Source organism: Osmerus eperlanus, chromosome 20 (assembly GCF_963692335.1).
Source record: "Osmerus eperlanus chromosome 20, fOsmEpe2.1, whole genome shotgun sequence".
Classification (NCBI taxonomy): domain Eukaryota; kingdom Metazoa; phylum Chordata; class Actinopteri; order Osmeriformes; family Osmeridae; genus Osmerus; species Osmerus eperlanus.
The window spans coordinates 12,910,285-12,929,285 of NC_085037.1; the positions used below are offsets into that span (position 1 = coordinate 12,910,285).

At 47.0% G+C, this 19,001-nt stretch overlaps 3 protein-coding genes across 4 annotated transcripts in view; all 3 read left to right on the forward strand.

Annotated features, from left to right (window-relative positions):
- elmo1 (engulfment and cell motility 1 (ced-12 homolog, C. elegans)) overlaps positions 1–7,511 on the forward strand; it is a 38,389-nt gene extending 30,878 nt beyond the window's left edge. The window contains 9 exon segments of the mRNA XM_062446097.1: positions 2,804–3,069; positions 5,632–5,744; positions 5,939–6,046; positions 6,338–6,423; positions 6,563–6,637; positions 6,894–6,917; positions 6,919–6,954; positions 6,956–7,001; positions 7,004–7,511. Coding sequence (XP_062302081.1) covers positions 2,804–3,069; positions 5,632–5,744; positions 5,939–6,046; positions 6,338–6,423; positions 6,563–6,637; positions 6,894–6,917; positions 6,919–6,954; positions 6,956–7,001; positions 7,004–7,095 — 846 coding nt within the window. The 3' untranslated portion in view covers positions 7,096–7,511.
- Positions 7,512–10,771: 3,260 nt separating this feature from the next.
- On the forward strand, positions 10,772–15,717 carry fam133b (family with sequence similarity 133 member B). 2 transcript variants are annotated; one of them, XM_062486736.1, is made up of 11 exons: positions 10,772–10,924; positions 11,536–11,633; positions 11,950–12,028; positions 12,319–12,420; positions 12,512–12,598; positions 12,760–12,831; positions 12,945–13,049; positions 13,302–13,367; positions 14,065–14,160; positions 14,433–14,483; positions 14,830–15,717. In XM_062486736.1, exons 1-11 carry the CDS (start codon positions 10,901–10,903, stop codon positions 14,920–14,922), a joined length of 873 nt encoding a protein of 290 aa, XP_062342720.1. In that variant the 5' UTR covers positions 10,772–10,900; the 3' UTR covers positions 14,923–15,717. The 2 variants fall into 2 exon arrangements, with proteins under 2 accessions (XP_062342720.1, XP_062342721.1); XM_062486737.1 differs by having other exon boundaries at positions 13,329–13,367.
- Positions 15,718–16,211: 494 nt separating this feature from the next.
- Positions 16,212–18,990, forward strand: grna.1 (granulin a, tandem duplicate 1). Its single transcript, XM_062486732.1, has 6 exons — positions 16,212–16,352; positions 16,632–16,769; positions 17,125–17,433; positions 17,814–17,990; positions 18,183–18,329; positions 18,698–18,990. Exons 2-6 carry the CDS (start codon positions 16,632–16,634, stop codon positions 18,824–18,826), a joined length of 900 nt encoding a protein of 299 aa, XP_062342716.1. The 5' UTR covers positions 16,212–16,352; the 3' UTR covers positions 18,827–18,990.
- The last annotated feature ends 11 nt before the right edge of the window (positions 18,991–19,001 follow it).

Consider the following 19,001-nt stretch of genomic DNA (forward strand, 5'->3'; position numbering starts at 1 on the left):
TGCCCGATCTACTTCTGATCAATCTGACCTGGAGTCAGCTGTGCCTCCTATTCCAACGACACTTTTAAGATGTTTTCTTTAGGTAAAACGATCCTGGAACAGGCCCCTGTTCGCACACGTCCACCTGACTAGTGTTTTGACTCACGACAAATAAATTATTCATAATGAGTGTTCTCGTTGAAAGGGGGCCGTGTGTTTGGATGAAACGGGATGAATATTCGTGGTGTTAATGAGCGCGAGCAGAGCGGACTGAACAGAACTGGTTTCCTGCTCGAGTTCATAGGGCATACAACGTCTACTCCTCCAATAAACCCAGGGAAAGCTTTTGTTTGGCCCTTTGTCACTGACCATGTTTAAATGCAGACTATCTAAAGATCTGTTTGGACAAAATTCCCTGTTTTTTCCCCCAACTGTGTAGATTTGGAAACACTAAAATCTGTCTGCAGATCAGGAGCCATAACTTTGTTTTGTTGATTTTATGGAAGCTGGATTTGAAGCTTTTATTTAAGTTTGGGGGTTTTGAAAGTGATTGTTTCAACTGTCACACCGTGGCTCTCTCTGTGGAAGACTGGGAGGACTGGTGTGAGGTTTAATTAAAGTGTGGGCGTAAGTGTGTGTTTGTGTGTTGTGGGCGTAAGTGTGTGTGTGTGAGAGAGAATTTATGATGGCTAAGTGTGTGAGATTGTAATTAATGGACAGCAGACTGGTGATAAATCTTTCCACTCTGATTACTGTGACCGTGTCCAAACAGGACAAGGAGAGTAGAGAAACGAAAGAAAAAAAGAGAGAGGGAGAGGGAGATCCGAAACAAGTTCTCTAGGAACAGTGGTGATACCACACCCAGCAGCGTGGGGTTGTAAGTGTTGACCGCTCTGAGATCCATCAGGGAGGGTCGGACAAGTCCTCCCACCTCCACACAGGAGAGGAGAGAAAAATAGTAGAAGCTCAGTGCTGGAGGACAACACCTCTCTGTGGAGCCAGAGGATCACAGTAACCCAGCTGGACTGGGATTTGAACAATGACGGCACAGTTGTCTTTCTGTTGTGTTTATTTTCACCCATGTCTGTGTGGTTGTTTTTTAGTTTTACTGCCCCCCCCCCCCCCCTCACACACGCGCACACACACACACCCGAGGTCATTATGGTGCCAGTTTTTATGCAGGGCGCCACGATTAACGTCACTGAACAAATTTGCATTCCAAAAGATGAATCAGGATTATACTGTGTAATCAGGGGAAAATCTATTTTCCCCCACTTCTCCAAGTTTGAGGTTCAGTAATGCCACTTGGCTTATCAGATCTGGAAACATAACTGGGTTAATTCTGTTATGTGCCGTTGAAAATTTAGATTTTCATCCAGAACACACTCTTTATTTCACTGAGCTGGGGAGGAGGAGGGGGGGAGGAGGAGGAGGAGGAGGGGGGGGAGGAGGGAGGAGGAGGAGGAGGGGGGAGGAGGAGGAGGATCAGCCTGCGGTGGCCATTTTGGATCCTGTGTTTGGATCTACTGTTTTACCTTCACAACCTTCTTCTTGGGGAAATGGCATCTAAACACACCCATGTCATTCATCACGGCACAGCCGGTATCGACACATGGTCGGGGAGCGTGTTTGCATCATATTTATAATCCTGGGTGCTTATTATATCCATGACAAATGGAGGCTACGCTTGTTAGCGAGGAACAGACTGGAAAGTGCGGGTTGGTAGAGTCACCTTCACGGAGCACTGGAAAGTAGGGCTTTGTAGACTCACCTTCACGGAGCACCGAGTCTGACGTGATGAATCACCCACCTCCGATCCACAGTGTGACTAAACATTACTTGTTCCAGCCTCTCCGAACAGCTTGTGCCTTTAAGCGGCACTGACACGCGCCCATGCTAACTCTTTAGCCATGCTAATAGACTATATGCTAACGATTTAGCCACTCTAATATACGATATGGTAAAGATTTAGCCACGGTAATATACGATATGCTAACGATTTAGCCACGTTAATGTATGGCATGCTAACCAACGCCATGCTCACAATTGAGCTATTTTCATGGATTCTGTCCTTTCACGCCTTCTGAACATCTTTGTTGCCAGATCTCCCCTAATGGTTTGGGCTAATGGACATGTGCCTTTGCAGCGAAAGATAATCCCAACCGGATTGGCATTTCACCAGTGTTGTTGAGAAGGCATTCTCTGCCAGTTGCTACAAGGTTCACACTAGACTGGGCAGAGAGGAATTAAGACTCTCTTCAGTTTAGTCCCCTGGGGGATGAGGAGGAGGAGGAGGGTGGTGGGGAGGGGGGGTGAGGAGGAGGAGGAGGAGGAGGGGGGAGCTACTCTGAAGTACGAGGATAGCTGAGCTCCAGCACAATTTATCTCTTTGGAATGGACTCCCATCGTTATTCTCTCAACCGCTCTCTAACTCTGTCTTTCTCTCTCACTCTCTCTCTTTCTCTCTCTCACTCTCTCTCTACATATCTTCTCTCTCTGTGTATCTGTCTTTCTCCCCCTCTCTTTCTCCCCATCTCTCTCTTCTCTCCCTCCCTCCCCTCTCTCCTCCTCTCTTTGTACCAGTGGAACATCATATACTTCCTTGACCTTAAAGTAGCTCTGAAGAGACCCCTCTATTACTGTAGTTGACACACGTTTCCCTGAGTGTGTGTGTGACACTCTTCTAGCGGTTTGTGATGGAAAGCAGGGTTTCACAGGTTGGCATGATATGTTAGTCACTTGAATTGGAAGATGATTATTTTTTAAGTTAAAAGGGTGATTAAAAATATAACCACTCTGTGGGCTTTAACTGTCTTTATTAACTAGTCTCTCTCTCCCTCTCTCTTTTTATTGCTCCCCCTCTCTCTCTATCCCTCCCTCCTCCTCCCCTCTCTCCCTTCCCTCCCTCCCCTCTCTCCCTCCCCAGGTTATGCAGGTGGTGAAGGAACAGATTGTTCGAGCTCTCACTCTCAAGCCTAATTCCCTGGACCAGTTCAAGAGTCGTCTGCAGAACCTGAGTTACACGGAGATCCTGAAGATCCGCCAGTCAGAGAGGATGAACCAGGAGGACTTTCAATCCCGTCCCATCCTGTACGTACTGGTCTGACCTCTGCTGGTCTGACCTCTGCTGGTCTGACCTCTGCTTGTCAGGCTCTGTTTAATCATCGTAATTAACAGCTAAACTGATCATGCTTCAGCTTCGTAGAACTACAACCTCCATTCTCCCTCTCTCTCTCTCTCTCTCTCTCTCTCTCTCTCTCTCTCTCTCTCTCTCTCTCTCTCTCTCTCTCTTCTCTCTCTCTCCTCTCTCTCTCTCTCTCTCTCTCTCTCTATTGTCCTCTCTTTCTCGATCTTTCTCTCTCTCGCCATTTAAAAAACCTCATAAAATCGTGTTTCCCGGCCGATGGTTCGTGTAAAGTGAGCCTTGGCATACGCTCGCTCATTAGCGGAGGAGAGAGATCATGCATCGACTACTTAGGGATGAAAGCCAAGGTAATAGGTAATGGAGAGCATTGTTTTGACTCTGCCCGTGTCTTTGATGGAGGAGGGTGGCGCATTATTGAATCATTTGGCTGTTTGGCCGTTTGGTCCTTTAAAACAGATCCATACCCAGCAGAGGAGATGGGGACATCCGGAGACACCTGGGATTTGAACTGGAAGGGTCTAAAGTGGTGATCATTCAGGGGTATTCCAGCCACCTGGGCTGAACTTTATCCCAGATGATTGTGCACAAGACGATGGCAGGTCTAAATAATGGTCTTTTGGCCTGGGTTAGGGTCAAATCTCCTTCCCCTTTGGGTACTCATATTCCCAGATTAGGATGCCCGTAGTCCAGGACTAGCTGACATGCTGAACTATAAACACTTTCTCCATGGGAAAGATCTTGGCCTAACGAAACAGCACCTTTTATAAGAATTTATTTCAGTTATACATTCATAATTGCAGAGAGAACATTATGCACAACTTTTGAACTCATCCAGACTTCATCTAACGTAATGAAACGGTATTGAGAATGATTTATCATTCATTCTCTCACTCCCTTTTGGTCTAATGAATAAACTCTGATCTCTGACGAAGCCGACCAACCAGTCTCTGTTTTCCGTTTTCTGTTTCAATCTCACCTCACACTTTCCGACCTTTTCCCCTCTCCTGTGCATCCTGTAGACGTATTTGATACCTTCCGGTGGATTCTCTAACCTCTTCACAGCGTTCAGTTTCAGCAGTTAACAAAATTTTCCCCAATTTTGGACAGTTAGAAACATTAAGGCTGCTAGATCGGACTGGGTATAACTCTCTTGTCCACTCAGAGGAAGACATGCTTAGGGAGTCAGGTGGCTGAGCGGTTAGGGAGTCGGGCTAGTAATCTGAAGGTTGCCAGTTCGATTCCCGGCACATGCCAAATGATGTTGTGTCCTCGGCAAGGCACTTCACCCTACTTGCCTCGGGGAATGTCCCTGTACTTACTGTAAGTCGCTCTGGATAAGAGTGTCTGCTAAATGACTAAATGTAATGGAAACCCATGGAAACCAAACCCATGGAAACTAAACCCATGGAAACTACCATCATTGAGTTCCCTGTGGTATTGTAGCAAGCTAGCATCATATAAACACAGTTCCCTAAGCTAGCTAGTGTGGTATAAACACAAACGGTTCCCTAACCTATAGCTAGTGTGGTATAATTCACATTCATGGGTTCATGGCGTCAAACAAACTGGGATTGTGCCCATCCCCCTAACCAGCTATCACCCTCGACACGACCACAGAACCTAGTAATGAGTCAGTCCGCTGAGGATGAGAGAGCGAGCGAGAGAGAGGTGGCTGAGAGTAGAGGGAGGAGAGAGATTAATAGAGGGAGATTATAAGAGTGAGGGAAAGGGGGGGGATAGGAGATGGGAGACAAAAGTGAGGGATGGGTGAGAGTCACGGAGGAGGGGGAGATGGCGAACGAGAGCCATGTGATTGGTCGGTCAGTCCCTCAACCTCCTCCTCATTGGCTATGTTTATGCGTGTACCTGTTTCCCAGCTGGAGAGGGCTGTATGCATAATTCATGTTGACTGAGGCTGTGTGCATGGCATTCAAATGGAGCAGCACGCACACACACAGTTTACACATGCACACAGACACATGCATCACACACACACATGCACACAGACACATGCATCACACCACACACATGCACACAGACACATGCATCACACACACACACATGCACACAGACACATGCATCACACACACACATGCACATAGACACATGCATCACACACACACATGCACACAGACATCACACACACATGCACACAGACACATGCATCACACACACACATGCACACAGGACCCATGCATCACACACACACACATGCACACAGACACATGCATCACACACACATGCACACAGACACATGCATCTCACACACACACACACATGCACAGACACATGCATCACACACACACATACACACATGCACACAGACACATGCATCACACACGCACACACGCTGTAGTAGTGCAGTGCAGCATGCAGTAATGAGGATAGCGGACTGTGTGTGTGTGGTCACCATTTCTGACTGCACCTGTAGGTATTCTGACGTATGTGTATATGCTGATTGTGTGTGTGTGTGTGTGTGTGTGTGTGTGTGTGTGTGTGTGTGTCAGGGAGCTGAGGGAGAAGATCCAGCCAGAGATCATGGAGCTGATCAAGCAGCAGAGGCTGAACAGGCTGTGTGACGGAACCTGCTTCAGGAAGATCAGCACCCGCAGGAGACAAGGTGAGACATACACACGCATACACACACCTCCCACACACACCTTATACACACACACACACACCTCATACACACACACACACACCTCATACACACACACTCTCTTGTAGAAATTATTGAAATGAACACATTACATTAAGGTTGTGATCCCAAAATGTCTGTTTTAACGTGGGATATCTCCCCCCCCCCCCCCCCAGATAAGTTCTGGTTCTGTCGTCTGTCTCCGAACCACAAGGTTCTCCACTACGGAGACCTGGAGGAGAGCCCCCAGGGGGAGGTGCCCCATGACTCTCTGCAGGACAAACGTGAGCACCTAACACTACTATCACCAGGACACCTTGATGGTGTTGATGGTGTTGATGGTGTTGATGGTGTTGATGGTGTTGATGGTGTTGATGTTGATGGTGTTGATGGTGTTGATGGTGTTGATGGTGTTGGTGTTGATGGTGTTGATGGTGTTGATGGTGTTGATGTTGATGGTGTTGATGGTGTTGATGGTGTTGATGGTGTTGATGGTGTTGATGGTGTTGATGGTGTTGATGGTGTTGATGTTGATGGTGTTGATGGTGTTGGTGTTGACATTTGTCCTCTTCAGTGACCCGTGGCTGACATCAAAGCTGTGGTCACTGGCAAGGACTGTCCCCACATGAAGGAGAAGGGAGCACTCAAGCAGACAAGGTGTGTGACTGTGCTGCATGCCAACAGACAACAGCAGCAGGGCGCTATCAGAGTAGAGAGGACTTACTGACTGTTGTTACTAAACCTCTACCTCTCTCTCTCCCCCCCCCTCTCTTTTTCTCTCCCCCCCCTCTCTGCAGGAGATTCTAGAGCTGGCGTTCTCTGTCCTCTACGAGTCTGACGAGTATTTAAACTTCATCGCTCCTGACAAGCACGAGGTAAGCTCCCCCTAGCACTCTGTAGCCTAGGAACAGTCACCCCTCCCGCACTCTGTAGCCTAGCAACAGCCCCCCAGCACTCTGTACCCTAGCAACAGCCCCCCAGAAATCTGCAGCCTAGCAACAGTTACCCCCCCCCCCCCTCAATTCTATTACACTCTCACATGACATGCACCAGTTATGACTGGATATAAATATATGTATTCATGTGCGTTTGTGTGTGTGTGTGTGTCTGTGTGTGTGTGTGTGTGTGCAGTACTGTGTGTGGACAGACGGTCTGAAACGCCCTCCTGGGGAAGGAGATGACCAGCGAGCTCAACCAAGTCAGACATGGACACCCTGATCTCCATGGAGATGAAGCTCCGCCTCTAGACCTGGAGAACATCCAGATCCCCGAGGCCCCGCCCCCCATCCCCAAAGAGCCTAGCAACTATGACTTTGTTTATGACTGTAACTAAGCAACCCGCCGAGCAACACAACCCAGCAACCCGGCCCACCTGCTGTACTGAACCAACTGTCCTTCGGATCCACAACCCGGGAAATAACAAAAATAAACGGTTGACCATGAAAAAGTTTGAAGGAGAACCAGGAAGTGATGAAGGGTTTCCCTCTCTGCTACTTTCTAAACTTCCTCTTAGAGAAAACGGGTGCCGCCCCTCAGTAAACTGGCCAATAGGAGCCCTCTTCCCTCAATGGACAGGAAGTAGGAAGTGAATGTCGGATGCTCAATGTTTGTTCTTCTATACTTTCCACCCCCTGTTCAATGTCATTCACCTGCCTCTGTCCTCCCTCTCTCTCTCCCCAGTCCTCCCCTCTCTCCCTCCCCCTCTGCCCTCCCTCTCTCTCTCCCAGTCCTCCCTCTCTCTCTCTCTCTCTCTCTCTCTCTCTCTCTCTCTCTCTCCTCTCTCTCTCTCTCTCTCTCTCCTCTCTCTCTCCCAGTCCTCCCCCTCTCTCCCTCCCCCTGTCCTCCCTCTCTCTCCCATCATCCCTCTCTCCCTCCCTTTCTCCTTCCCTCCTTTCCACTCCTCCATTCACAGGCACACCCTATGGAAATGCTAAATGCTGTATGATTCCTGCTTGTCTGTTCCATTTAGTTTGTTGTGTGGGGTGAGGGAGGGGGAGAGGTGAGGGAGGGGGAGAGGTGAGGGAGGGGGAGAGGTGAGGGAGGGGGAGAGGTGAGGGAGGGGGAGAGGTGAGGGAGAGGTGAGGGAGGGGGGGTGCGTTTCTCTTCTTTAGAATCTCTCACACCTACAGCTGGCAGTTACACCCTCCTGGAGGGTGGAAAGTATTAGTCAGTCTGCCTGCCAGTCAGTCAGTCTGCCTGCTTGCCTGCCAGTCAGTCTGCCTGCTTGCCTGCCAGTCAGTCTGCCTGCCTGCTTGCCTGCCAGTCAGTTGATTATACTTTGTGGTCCTGCTCCTGTCCTCACATATGCTGCAGACTGTTAATATAAGCGTGTCAATGATTTTCCAAAACCTGACACTGAATATTTCTGTTTCCTAGTGACACTGCTTACACCATCCTGTACACATTCACACTCTGCCAGGAGAGATGAGGACACTACCTTGCAAACGCATACATTTAGTCATTTAGCAGACGCTCTTATCCAAAGCATACAGTATATACACACCTACCCGCCCACACACACACACACACCAACCCACATACACTCTTATACACACCTGCATATACACACACACACACACCCACACTCCCTCGTCCTTCTCTTGAGCACCATACCAACCCCACATTACCGGCTGTAGAAGACATTCTGTAGCAATATTGAGCTTTTGTTTTGGTATTTCCTTTCTCAGTAAGCTGGTGTCATTCTCGTGCTCTGTCAGTGATGCAGCCTCCTGGCCAGTATTATCCAGAGAATGTGAGTGTTTTAGTACAAAAGGGAAGTCCTTAGAGTAACCTTTGTTTTTGTCATTGTATCTGGATTATACAGCCACAAATTTGAAGTCTACTGTAAATTTAATTTAAAAAGAAGCGATCAGGTGTTGTTTCCAGGACGACTGATTTGAGCCTCCGTATTAAGAACCTTCTGATGCTCCTGTAGGTCTCCCCAGCCCCTCAAACTGCTGTTTACAATAAAGATTTAAAAAATAAAATGTCAAGTTTTTGTATTAAGTACAGAGGCAGATGGTGTGAGGAAGAATGAGAGAATGTGTGTTTGTGTGTGTGTGGGGGAGAGAGGTGGGGGAGAGAGAGGTGGGGGAGAGAGAGGTGGGGGAGAGAGAGGTGAGGGAGAGAGGTGAGGGAGAGAGGTGGGGGAGAGAGAGGTGGGGGAGAGAGAGGTGGAGAGAGAGAGGTGGGGAGAGAGAGGTGGGGGAGAGAGAGGTGGAGAGAGAGAGGTGGGGAGAGAGAGGTGGGGAGAGAGAGGTGGGGAGAGAGGTGGGGAGAGAGAGGTGGAGAGAGAGAGGTGAGGAGAGAGGTGGAGAGAGAGAGGTGGAGAGCTGTTAGCTGAGAAGCTTGTTTTACTTTCAGATTTTCCCATTTCATGCCTGACTGTGTTGCGAGTCTTTATTTCCCTGAACAGAGGTGATGCCAAACTAAACCCAGCTCCACACACTCACACGTTTGAGAAAAGACTGCCATGCTAGAGCCAGCTCCACACACATTTAACCCTTGTGCTGCCTTCGGGTCACATGACCCAAAGGTTCATAACGAACCATCGTTGTGTTTACCCAATTTTACCCAATACAAAAACAAATAAAAATAATTTTCTTTTAACCATCGCAATGTGGGGGGTCTGAGACAGCCCAACGGTTAAAAGAAAATGATTCACTTTGTTTTGGTATGCGGTAAAGTTGTCGCAATACGACGGTGGGTCACAATGACTGATGGGTCAGAATGACCCGAAGATAACACAGGGTTAAGGAGTGAAAGTAAGAAGTTGTCGAAAAATTGTGAATTAAAGTACTGATACCAGAACTTCCCAACTCTGCAACATCACAATGTAATAACAACATTGAGTTGTATTAACAGAATAATAAGTGTAACAATAGTGTAATAACAAGTGTAATCACAACATAAGTGTAACAACCGTGTCACAACTGTGTAGTGAGTGTAACAGTGCCAAACCTGGGGTGTTTCGTCCTGGGGTGTTTCATCCAGGGGTGTTTCGTCCTGGGGTGTTTCACCCCTGGGGTGTTTCACCTTGGCTGTCTGGCGAGGCTCCTCGTCTCTCTCTTCACATCTTGACGGCTGTGATGTCACAGGTTCAAAGGGTCATGTCCCGCCAGGAAGTCAGACGATTTTATCTTCCTGTCATGAAGAGAAAAGCTAAAATAGTCCCTCGTCTGGCAGCTCCAGTCATTCTTCGCTCCCTCCCTCCCTCTCTCCCCCTCTCCCTCCCTCCCTCCTCTCTCCCTCCCTCTCTTCTCCTCCTCTCCCCTCTCTCTCCCTCCCTCTCTCTCCCTCTCTCCCCCTCTCCCTCCCTCTCTCTCTCCCTCCATCTCTCTCCCTCTATCTATCTCCCTCCCTCTCCCTCTCTCTTATTATCCCTCTCCTTCACTGTCAGACACATGGTGTATCTTGATGTCTTTCATCTAATCCAGAGAGCGTATCTCTCTCTTCTCTCTCTCTCTCTACTGTCAGTCATGTTGTGAGGCATTTGCTTCAAGTCAGTTTGTATTACTCAGAAAGCTAACTCTCCGAGTGTTGCTTGTTGTTGATGCTGTGAAATCGACCAGCGCTTTCATCCCACACAGAAACCGGGTAGGGAGAGAACAGACAGACAACGTCGCCTGAGACTATCCTTTTTTGGATCAAAAGGGGTTTTTGACTCAATTCTGACCTTTTGTTAAAGCCTGCAAGGGGCTATTGTCTCGTCTCGCTGCACTTTCATCTGACAGAATTGTGTTCCATCATGAAGAACGGAGCCGGAGTGGTACTCATGGCAACAGTGGCAGCAAGTTCTAGAACAACACAACATGGAACAAACTAGCTTGGCAAGTGTGCGAATTATACAATGACAATCGGGGGGGGTCGACCCCCCGACTTGTTGTTTTTACCTCTTTTGGAGGGGTCCAAATCTTAATTAGGGGGGTCACTCAGACACTCCCCCCGTAATCCACACTCTGCAGTCCCGGTGTTGTGCCCCCAAATTCCGCTGCCGCTAGGTGGCAGCGTCATTATTTCTCCCAGTGTCTCATCCAGCACCAGGTCTAAGATCTGTCGCAGTTTAGTAAGAAACCAGTCATGTATACAAACCGCTGTGCCGAGCACTGACAGTTGCCGCAGAGGCGAAAGCCGCAGAAATGGGAAAAAGAGACAATAGAGTGGTAGGTGATAGTTACAAAATGTGTAACATGCCACACACATATTTGATTTATTTCGATATCATACAATTCAGCGCGGAGACAGATTATGTCTTGTTAGCATGCTAGCTTGTTGGAACGACTACGAGTAGGCCTCATTTGCTTTATCGCTAGCTAGCTAGTTAGCAGTGGTAGCGGAATTATTTATAGAGATTGTATTTTGAAGAAATAAGTTCGGTCTAACTACAGTGTTTTGATAAATTCACAGAGTACAATCATATATATTTTACGATATTCACAATTTACCTAGCAATTTCACCAGACGGGCGCGTTTAGTAAAAAAGTGCTAGGCTACATAGCGCAGCTAGAGTTAGCAACTAGCGTAGCAAGCCACCTCCTCTCAGATAGTGCTAGAGCTAATAAACAACGCGGAATACTGCTGAAACGCTGAACGTAATCTAAACATAAACAAAACAATAGTAACTTAACGCGAGAATATATATTGAACATTCAGACACATATGTATAAGTCTTTTTATTCCTTATTGACAATTATTTTGGCAATTAAATGTACTTCTCCTTCCAGTTACGTTTTACGTCGAAGATGATATCTGCCAACCGTGCATTTTCTTTCAGGCGTATGTCAACCCTATCGCGGCATCACGCTCTAGGGGACCGGCTTCCAACGCAGGGCCAACTATTCAGGATTACCTGAGCCGACCACGGCCGACATGGTAAGATGATGATGGCGAAGTAACTGTGCTATAGACAGAAAATAAATCGGTTATTACGAGGAAGTAACTTTTGCATGACAAGTAATTTCTTTGATCGCTGTTTAGTTATTGTCACAAAACAGAAGTCACAGACAATTCAACTTCCCCATTACATCATAAAAAAACTAAAACAATTGTCCTTGCATGCCCTTTTTATGTCCGATAAATTACACATACAAAAGTTTACAGCCCTGAACCGTTTTGTTTTGCTGCTGTCCCTTAATGAGGAAGTGTAATAGGTAACTGTGTGTGTGTGTGTGTGTGTGCATGTGTGCAGGGAGGAGGTGAAGGAGCAACTGGAGAAGAAGAAGAAAGGATCCAAAGCGCTGGCTGAGTTCGAGGACCAGATGCACGGGGTAAGTTCTGACCACCCCACCCACCCAACCCGCCCTTGGAGGGGGACCCCTGGGGTTTTTTTCTCCAACCACACTTATAACTGACCTGATTCAACACTTGTTACCTGATCAACCAGCTGATTATTATAATCGATTGTGCTACTTACAAGGCAGGTAGCTCTCCAGGAACAGGGTTGGTGACCCCTGATGAACCCCACAGCAGTCTACACTCACCCTGCAATGTACATGAAACAGCAGCCAAAAAAACTTCTCAGACACTGAACTGCATTTCTTTTGTTGATCCTTTGCAGAAATGGAAGAAAGAGCTGGAGAAGAACAGAGAGAAGATCCTGGGCGGGCTGGAGAAGAAAGAGAAGAAGGAGAGGGAGAAAAAGGAGAAGGAGAAGAAAGAGGTACCTGGACGACGGCGCTGCTGTTCCCCCCGCCCCCCCCCCCCCCCCCGTTTGACCCACTCACACAGATTTCTTCTTGTTTGGCTCGCAGAAGGAGAAGGAGAAAAAGAAAGAGTTGAAGGAGAAGGAGAAAGAGCTGAAGGAGAAGGAGAAGGAGATGAAGAAGAAAGCCAATAGGGTGAGGAAAGCCCTCCAGTGTTCTTAAAGATAATAACGTCTTAGTCTTGCCGAGTTTTTACACCCAAAAAATAATATACTGTAATAACAAAGCACTGAAGCACTGCTGTCTGGTCCTGACCTCAAATCTAATGAGCTCTGCTTTTATTGTGTTTGGTCAAGCATTCTTCATCCTCCTCCTCTTCATCAAGTTCTGATTCCTCCAGCAGCTCTTCATCAGATGCTGAAGACGAGGTACCCTTCTCCTCTTCCAGCAAGACGGGGGTCTTGATTTTCCAGAAAGTTTTTTTTCTTTCCCTGAGTGAGCGAGAGACAGTTGGCTGACTGTTGTCGTTTCCTCCCCCTAGAACGGGAAGCGGAGCTCTAAAAAGAGACGGAAGGGAAAGCGTGGGGACAGGAAGGAGAGGAGGACATCGGATGGTTCCACGGGGGAGTCAGACACCGAGACCAAGGTGAGGAGAACCGGAGTCTGACAGCGCATTACGTCTGCAGCGCATTACGTCTGCAAGCGCATCACGCCTGCAACTGATGGTGTTGTCTGTGTACAAGCATTGTTCATTGTTCAAGTAATTTTTATGTATTTATCATTTAGTACTAAATACACAGCGTGGTTTGGAGAGTTTGCTGCCGCTCTTTATGCTGATGTGTTCCTCTCCTCCCCCTCTTTTTAATAACTCATTCCTGTTTTGATTACGAAATCTCAGTTCGTGATATTATCGTTTCTCCCCAAGACGGCTCCGTTACCCCTCGAGGAGGGAGAACCAGAGCAGGTAAGTGTCCCTGTCTTCTCTCTCTCTCTCTCTCTCTCTCTCTCTCTCTCTCTCTCTCTCTCTCTCTCTCTCTCTCTCTCTCTCTCTCTCTCTCTCTCCATCTCTCTCTCTCTGTGTCTTTCTCTCTCCACCTTTCTCTCTGTGTCTCTCTCTCTCCACTTATCTCTCTGTCTCTCTCTCGCTCGCTCTCTCTCTCTCTCTCTCACACACACACACACCCCTTTGTCGTTGATACTCATGTTTCCACCGCAAGTCCCCGGGCTTGTTTTACCCAGAACTACTTGCCAAGGAACCAGAAGGTTCTGAAGACGTATCATATGATTTCCAGTATTAATTGTCCAGTCTTCTGTGATACTCAACTTGAGTGTATCAGACACCTGCACCTTACATTTGTCATAAATACATTGATTTTGTCTTGAACTCATCATAACTATTCCTTCCATTGACCTGGCACTTTCAGAGCAATTGGGTATTATACGATACGTCTTCAGTTCCTTCAGCCCCATTGTTAGCTGGGTCTCCACCACATCCACCACCTTCCCTAGGAGATGAGCTAAACCAGAAGTGCAGGAGTAGTAATAGTTCTCACAGTATTTCGGTGGTCAGAGTCCAAAAACGTCTGGTAACATTTCTGTAGTGTTTTCGGAAAGGGGAAAGCTCAATGGTTGCAGGTTCAAATTCCCCCCTGTACCCCCAGGATGAGCAGAGCCCGGGGAGTAAGCTGAAGTCAGAGCCCAGCCTTAAAGACCCGTCTTCAGCCGGCTCGTCTCCGGAGACGGAGCGAGAGGAAGGGGTGAGTTCAGCGGCTCGTTCTCTCCACACCTTTGTCTTGCTTTGTCATTCTGCATCCTAACAGTGTGACGTTCACTTCCCCAAAACCAGTTGGTTTGCCTTTTTATTGATTTGATGTATAACTTAAAGTGTATATAACCAAACTTCTGGTTACGGTTCCTCTTAAGATGCAGTGCCATGTGATAATATAATAGAGGTTTTGAAATCAGTATCATTGTGAAAGAATGTGAAGTCATGACACAATGGGAATGAACATCCACTGATTTATCGCAGGGGGATTCCAAGAAGAGAAAGAGAAGTAGTGAGGAGAAGGACCGAGCCACAGTAAGCCTGAACACATCCTGTTTTACCTGCAGCAGATCTCCAGCGCTGCCCTCTTAATCTCTGCCCACTTAACATTATAGCTGGCTCACACTGTCAGGTTACTCCGAGTTTGTTATTCTCAGTTTAGGTCATTCTCTGTTGTTGGGTGAATTATTCAGAATTATACAAATAATCATAAATAATATATATAAAGTATAGTAGCTTATGTAAGTTAGCACGTGCAGCATTTATTAAATATTTTTATTATTTATTATAGCTCTAGATATTCTGCCAGAGATTGCGAAGAGGAGCAGGGATCAATAACTGTGCTCATTACAAATGGCAAATAAACTTGAAACTTCTTTAGGACAAATCAAAGAAGAAGAGGAAAAAGAAACACAAGAAACAAGGGAAGAAGAAAAAGAAGAAGACGGCAGCGTCGGACTCTGAGTCTGACTAGCCACGCCACGCCCCTCTCTCTTCAGCCCAGCAGCTCAGAGCCTTCTACAACCAGAACCAAACCCCCCCAGGGGGTACCGTGACCCCCCACCCTGCCTCCCTCTGACGGGGGAAGCCAAGGAACTGACCTCTGGCCTCTGGTGGGGGAGATGGTGATGGGGAGAGGGGAGGAGAGGGGGCAACAGGGGTTGGAAGGGGGAGCAATTAGGGAGCTTCCAACCGATAAAACTTAAATTTAGTCTTTTATTTTTTTCTTTTATCAATCCAAATACAGGTCAGTGAAATATAGTTATTTAGATCTGAAACTATTTGGACAGGTAGAAGTAATATTCACCTAGCTTTACGAGGCAGGTCAGATCGCTGCATGTTAAAACCCTTACAGCTGTCTCTGATCTAGAAAAGAGGAAGATTTTATCTGGCTGAGGAGAATTCTAACATACTGTGGATGAGGAAACGTCCATTGTGAATGGTGTTTCAGACACCTTGCTGGCCCTCTTAACGAGCCGTCACCTCTTTTTACATCTGAAGGTCTTTGTGTTCCTTAGTCTGACTGGACGGTGAGGTCATTTCTCATGACTTTGTCTGCTCGTGTCGTCTTGCGCATGTGAACCTGACCAGTGCTTTCTCGCCAGCCTCATATTGAAGTTGGGATGGTGATATGGAAAGTGCGAGCCTGTACGGTTACGTAAACACAAGGAATAACAGTCCAGTTCCTTCAGAATATATGAATCTTATACAACAGGGAATGACAATGTACACATGAATGGAATTTCATTAATAAAGTGTTTGTGTTTTAGCTTGGCTTCTGTAGTTTTATTTATTTTAATTTTAAAAATCATTTTAATAAATAATTAGGGTGGGATTTCCAAATGAGTTAAAATCTAATTTTTCATTAGGACGGGAATTTATTTTAGACAAAGTACATAATCCAGTATAAGACTCCATTGCCAGTCTTTCAAATTAGCCTCATGGCAGTAGAGATATATTGGGTGTCATAAATTTGTACAAACTTGATGAAGAAAACCAGATCTATAATCTCGAGGCCTGTGTATTCCCATGGAGCTTTGTACAGACAGGGTCACTGAGCTGTTATGGAATTTGAGGGAGAGATAAAGCAGTTGGTTCTCTTTATTTAGGGCAAGTTCCTCATTGATGCCCCCAGATTCTCATAATGATTACCAGATCATCAGTCTTATAATAACTGTTCTGATGAATATCATAGTAGGAAGAGGGCTGTATGTTTGTGTAGCACCTTGACCTAGAGAAAACACATGACTTGGTTCCCTCCTCTTGATAGCAGTGGGAGGTGCTGGCCTGGCGTATAAATACTGCTGTTTGGCAGCCAGACGATACTGTAGTGTGTTCAGGGCACATGACAGGAAGCTTCTGATTCAGTTCACTACTCGAGACGGCGGTGGAGACAATCACAAGGTAAGTGGGGAAAACCTACAAAACCAATCGCCTCTGAAATGAACAATGTCGTTTTTGGGGGTTTATAGGCTTTGATTCTAGGTTTGAGTTTTGATTTAGATTTGAAACTCGCCACTTCCAGTAGGCCTACTGCTTTGCATACTTACCCTGACGCCAAATTAAGACACATCTGATGGTTTACAAAAACGCTACTCGCTTCCTGTTATACAAAATAACACAGATCCTTGCCACCTCTAGGAAGCAGTAAGAACTGAACCTGTTGTTTTCTCTCCTCTGCAGATGTTGTGGAGTGCTGCTGTGGTCTTCCTGCTGGTAGAGTCAGCCTCCTGTCTCAAGTGTCCTGATGGGAAAGTGTGCTCTAACCTCCAGACCTGCTGTTTCACTCAGAAAGGCTACGTCTGTTGCCCAGTCCCTAACGTAGGTGACCTTGTTTACGGCAGGGGAGAAGGGAGTTTCAGTTTCTCCTGTAATTGGGAGTCAGGTGGCTGAGCGGTTAGGGAAGCAGGCTAGTAATCCGAAGGTTGCCAGTTCGATTCCCGGTCATGCCAACTGACGTTGTGTCCTTGGGCAAGGCACTTCACCCTACTAGCAGGGTGTGGTGGGCTCAGTGGTTAGAGCCGAGCATTTCCTCTCAGATAAAGTGGTCACAAGTTCAAATCCCCTACGTACACTTTGGAGATGAAGGCATCTGGAAAGGGATACTGTTTATGTTTGACAACTCTTGAGCGTATCACTGTGTGTTTGTGTCTGACTATCCTCTGTGTATCACCAGGCTGTCTGCTGCGCTGACCTAACCCACTGCTGTCCCCATGGTTACCGCTGTAACACAGCAACCAAGCAGTGCGTGCGTGACGGCCTGCCATGGGACAACCTTCCCCTGCTGGAGAAGGTGGCCGCGGAGCCCCCCTCCTCGCCCGCACTCCCCCTGGTGGAAGCCCAGGAGCCGGGCAGTGCCCCTGCCCAGAGCCAGGGTGTGGAGGACGAGAGCGTGGTCCACTGCGACAGCCTACATTACTGTCCCAGTGGGACCACCTGTTGCAGACACCCCACCGGGCTGTGGTTCTGCTGCCCCTACTCCCCTGTGAGTGGGCGGATGCCTTCGTGTTGACCGATACGTCCTTGTTTGTGTTTTAGTAGTCAGTGAAGCTTGTGTCCACATGGCGTGCAGCTCGTGTCCACAGTGCAGTCACACATTTTGTTTTAACAGCTCTGTTACATGTATCTCTCTCAACTGGGTACATAAAAATCCCGAAATTGATCTTATGAATGTGTGTGGGAAAACAACTAGCCTATGGGAAATGCAGAATGTGCTTGGTGGTTAGGGCGTTTGATTGAAAATCAAGAGGTTACAGGTTCAAGTCCACCCCTGTGTTGCTTTGGGTAAAAGCATCTGCTAAATGACGACATTATTATTCACAGACACAGCTTGTCAGATGATTAAATTGTGTTTTGGATCGTCAGGGGAGATGTTGCCTGGATGGGTACCACTGCTGTCACTATGGCTACGACTGTGATCCCACCTACACTAAGTGTATCAGGCGGGGCCTGAGGTACCCTGACCCGCCGACCCTGCCCTCCGCCTCTACCCCTGCCACCCGCAGGCTCGCCCTGCCCGAAGGCCCGGCCCTTGCAGAGGAGGTAGGCCCCAGGCCCCCTAAGAGAGTGTGTGTGTGTGTGTGTGACACAGATAGAGAGAGATCATCTTGAAATGCACTACTTGAAATGAAGTCCATTGACAGGAAGATGAAGAAAGAAAAAAATAAAACCGTTTTTTTTTTTTTTTCACCAAACCACAGCATGTAAGCCAGTGTGTTTTTTTTCTGTTGGCAGGTCACGCTCACAGCTCTCGTACCGGCCAGCAACACCAACGGCCCTCAAGCGGGAGTCATTCGATGTGATTCTAGATTCTACTGCCCCTCTGGAACATCGTGCTGCCGTTTACCGTCTGGCGGGTGGGGCTGTTGCCAGTACCCCCTGGTAAATATAGGCAACCATTAGAACCGGCCGGACATAACGGCGTCGGTTTGTTTTCAAATTGTGGATGGGACAGCTTTTTTGTAAATAACTGAGGTTGCGGCCGTTAACATTCCATAAAAGCGTCAGCTGACCAATGAAAGTCTAAATTATAAAACGTCTGCAATAGTTTCATTTGAGTAGGCTAACTAATGATGATGCAGGTCGAGTAAGTAAATTGCCAGCAGTGGGGTCAATCTTTGTGAAATATCCTATATGTCAAATTTAACGTAGCCTACAGTAGCGTAGAATTCAATCAGCACCACAAGGATGGGATGAATTAGGTCTATATACAGACAATATATTTCTAATGTAAAATCTCTCACTTTTAGGGCCAGTGCTGTGGAGATGGTCTGCATTGTTGTGAATATGGATACACTTGTGACCCAAACTCCACAAATTGCAGGAAATGGTACTCTCAGGTTCCCGCGGCTCGCAAGGAGGATGCAAAACAAGACTAACATATTTCCATAAACTTTTTCTTTTTCTAAACTTTTTTCTAATCAATTTTATAATGCAATCAATTCGCAACTCTATCTCCTACGTACTGTAAAGTATCGAGAACAGAGGTACTCAAGACAACTGTAATAGTATGAATTTCTGGTCAATAAATTTCAATAGCAAATGCATCTTTTT

Coding starts and splice junctions, on each gene's coding strand:
- grna.1 (XM_062486732.1), top strand. CDS start 16,632: ATGTTGTGGAGTGCTGCTGTGGTCTTCCTGCTGGTAGAGTCAGCCTCC. Junction 17,434..17,813: donor TCTGCTGCCCCTACTCCCCT/GTGAGTGGGCGG, acceptor TTGGATCGTCAG/GGGAGATGTTGCCTGGATGG. Junction 17,991..18,182: donor GCCCGGCCCTTGCAGAGGAG/GTAGGCCCCAGG, acceptor TTCTGTTGGCAG/GTCACGCTCACAGCTCTCGT.
- fam133b (XM_062486736.1), top strand. CDS start 10,901: ATGGGAAAAAGAGACAATAGAGTG. Junction 12,832..12,944: donor CATCAGATGCTGAAGACGAG/GTACCCTTCTCC, acceptor TCCTCCCCCTAG/AACGGGAAGCGGAGCTCTAA. Junction 13,050..13,301: donor AGTCAGACACCGAGACCAAG/GTGAGGAGAACC, acceptor ACGAAATCTCAG/TTCGTGATATTATCGTTTCT.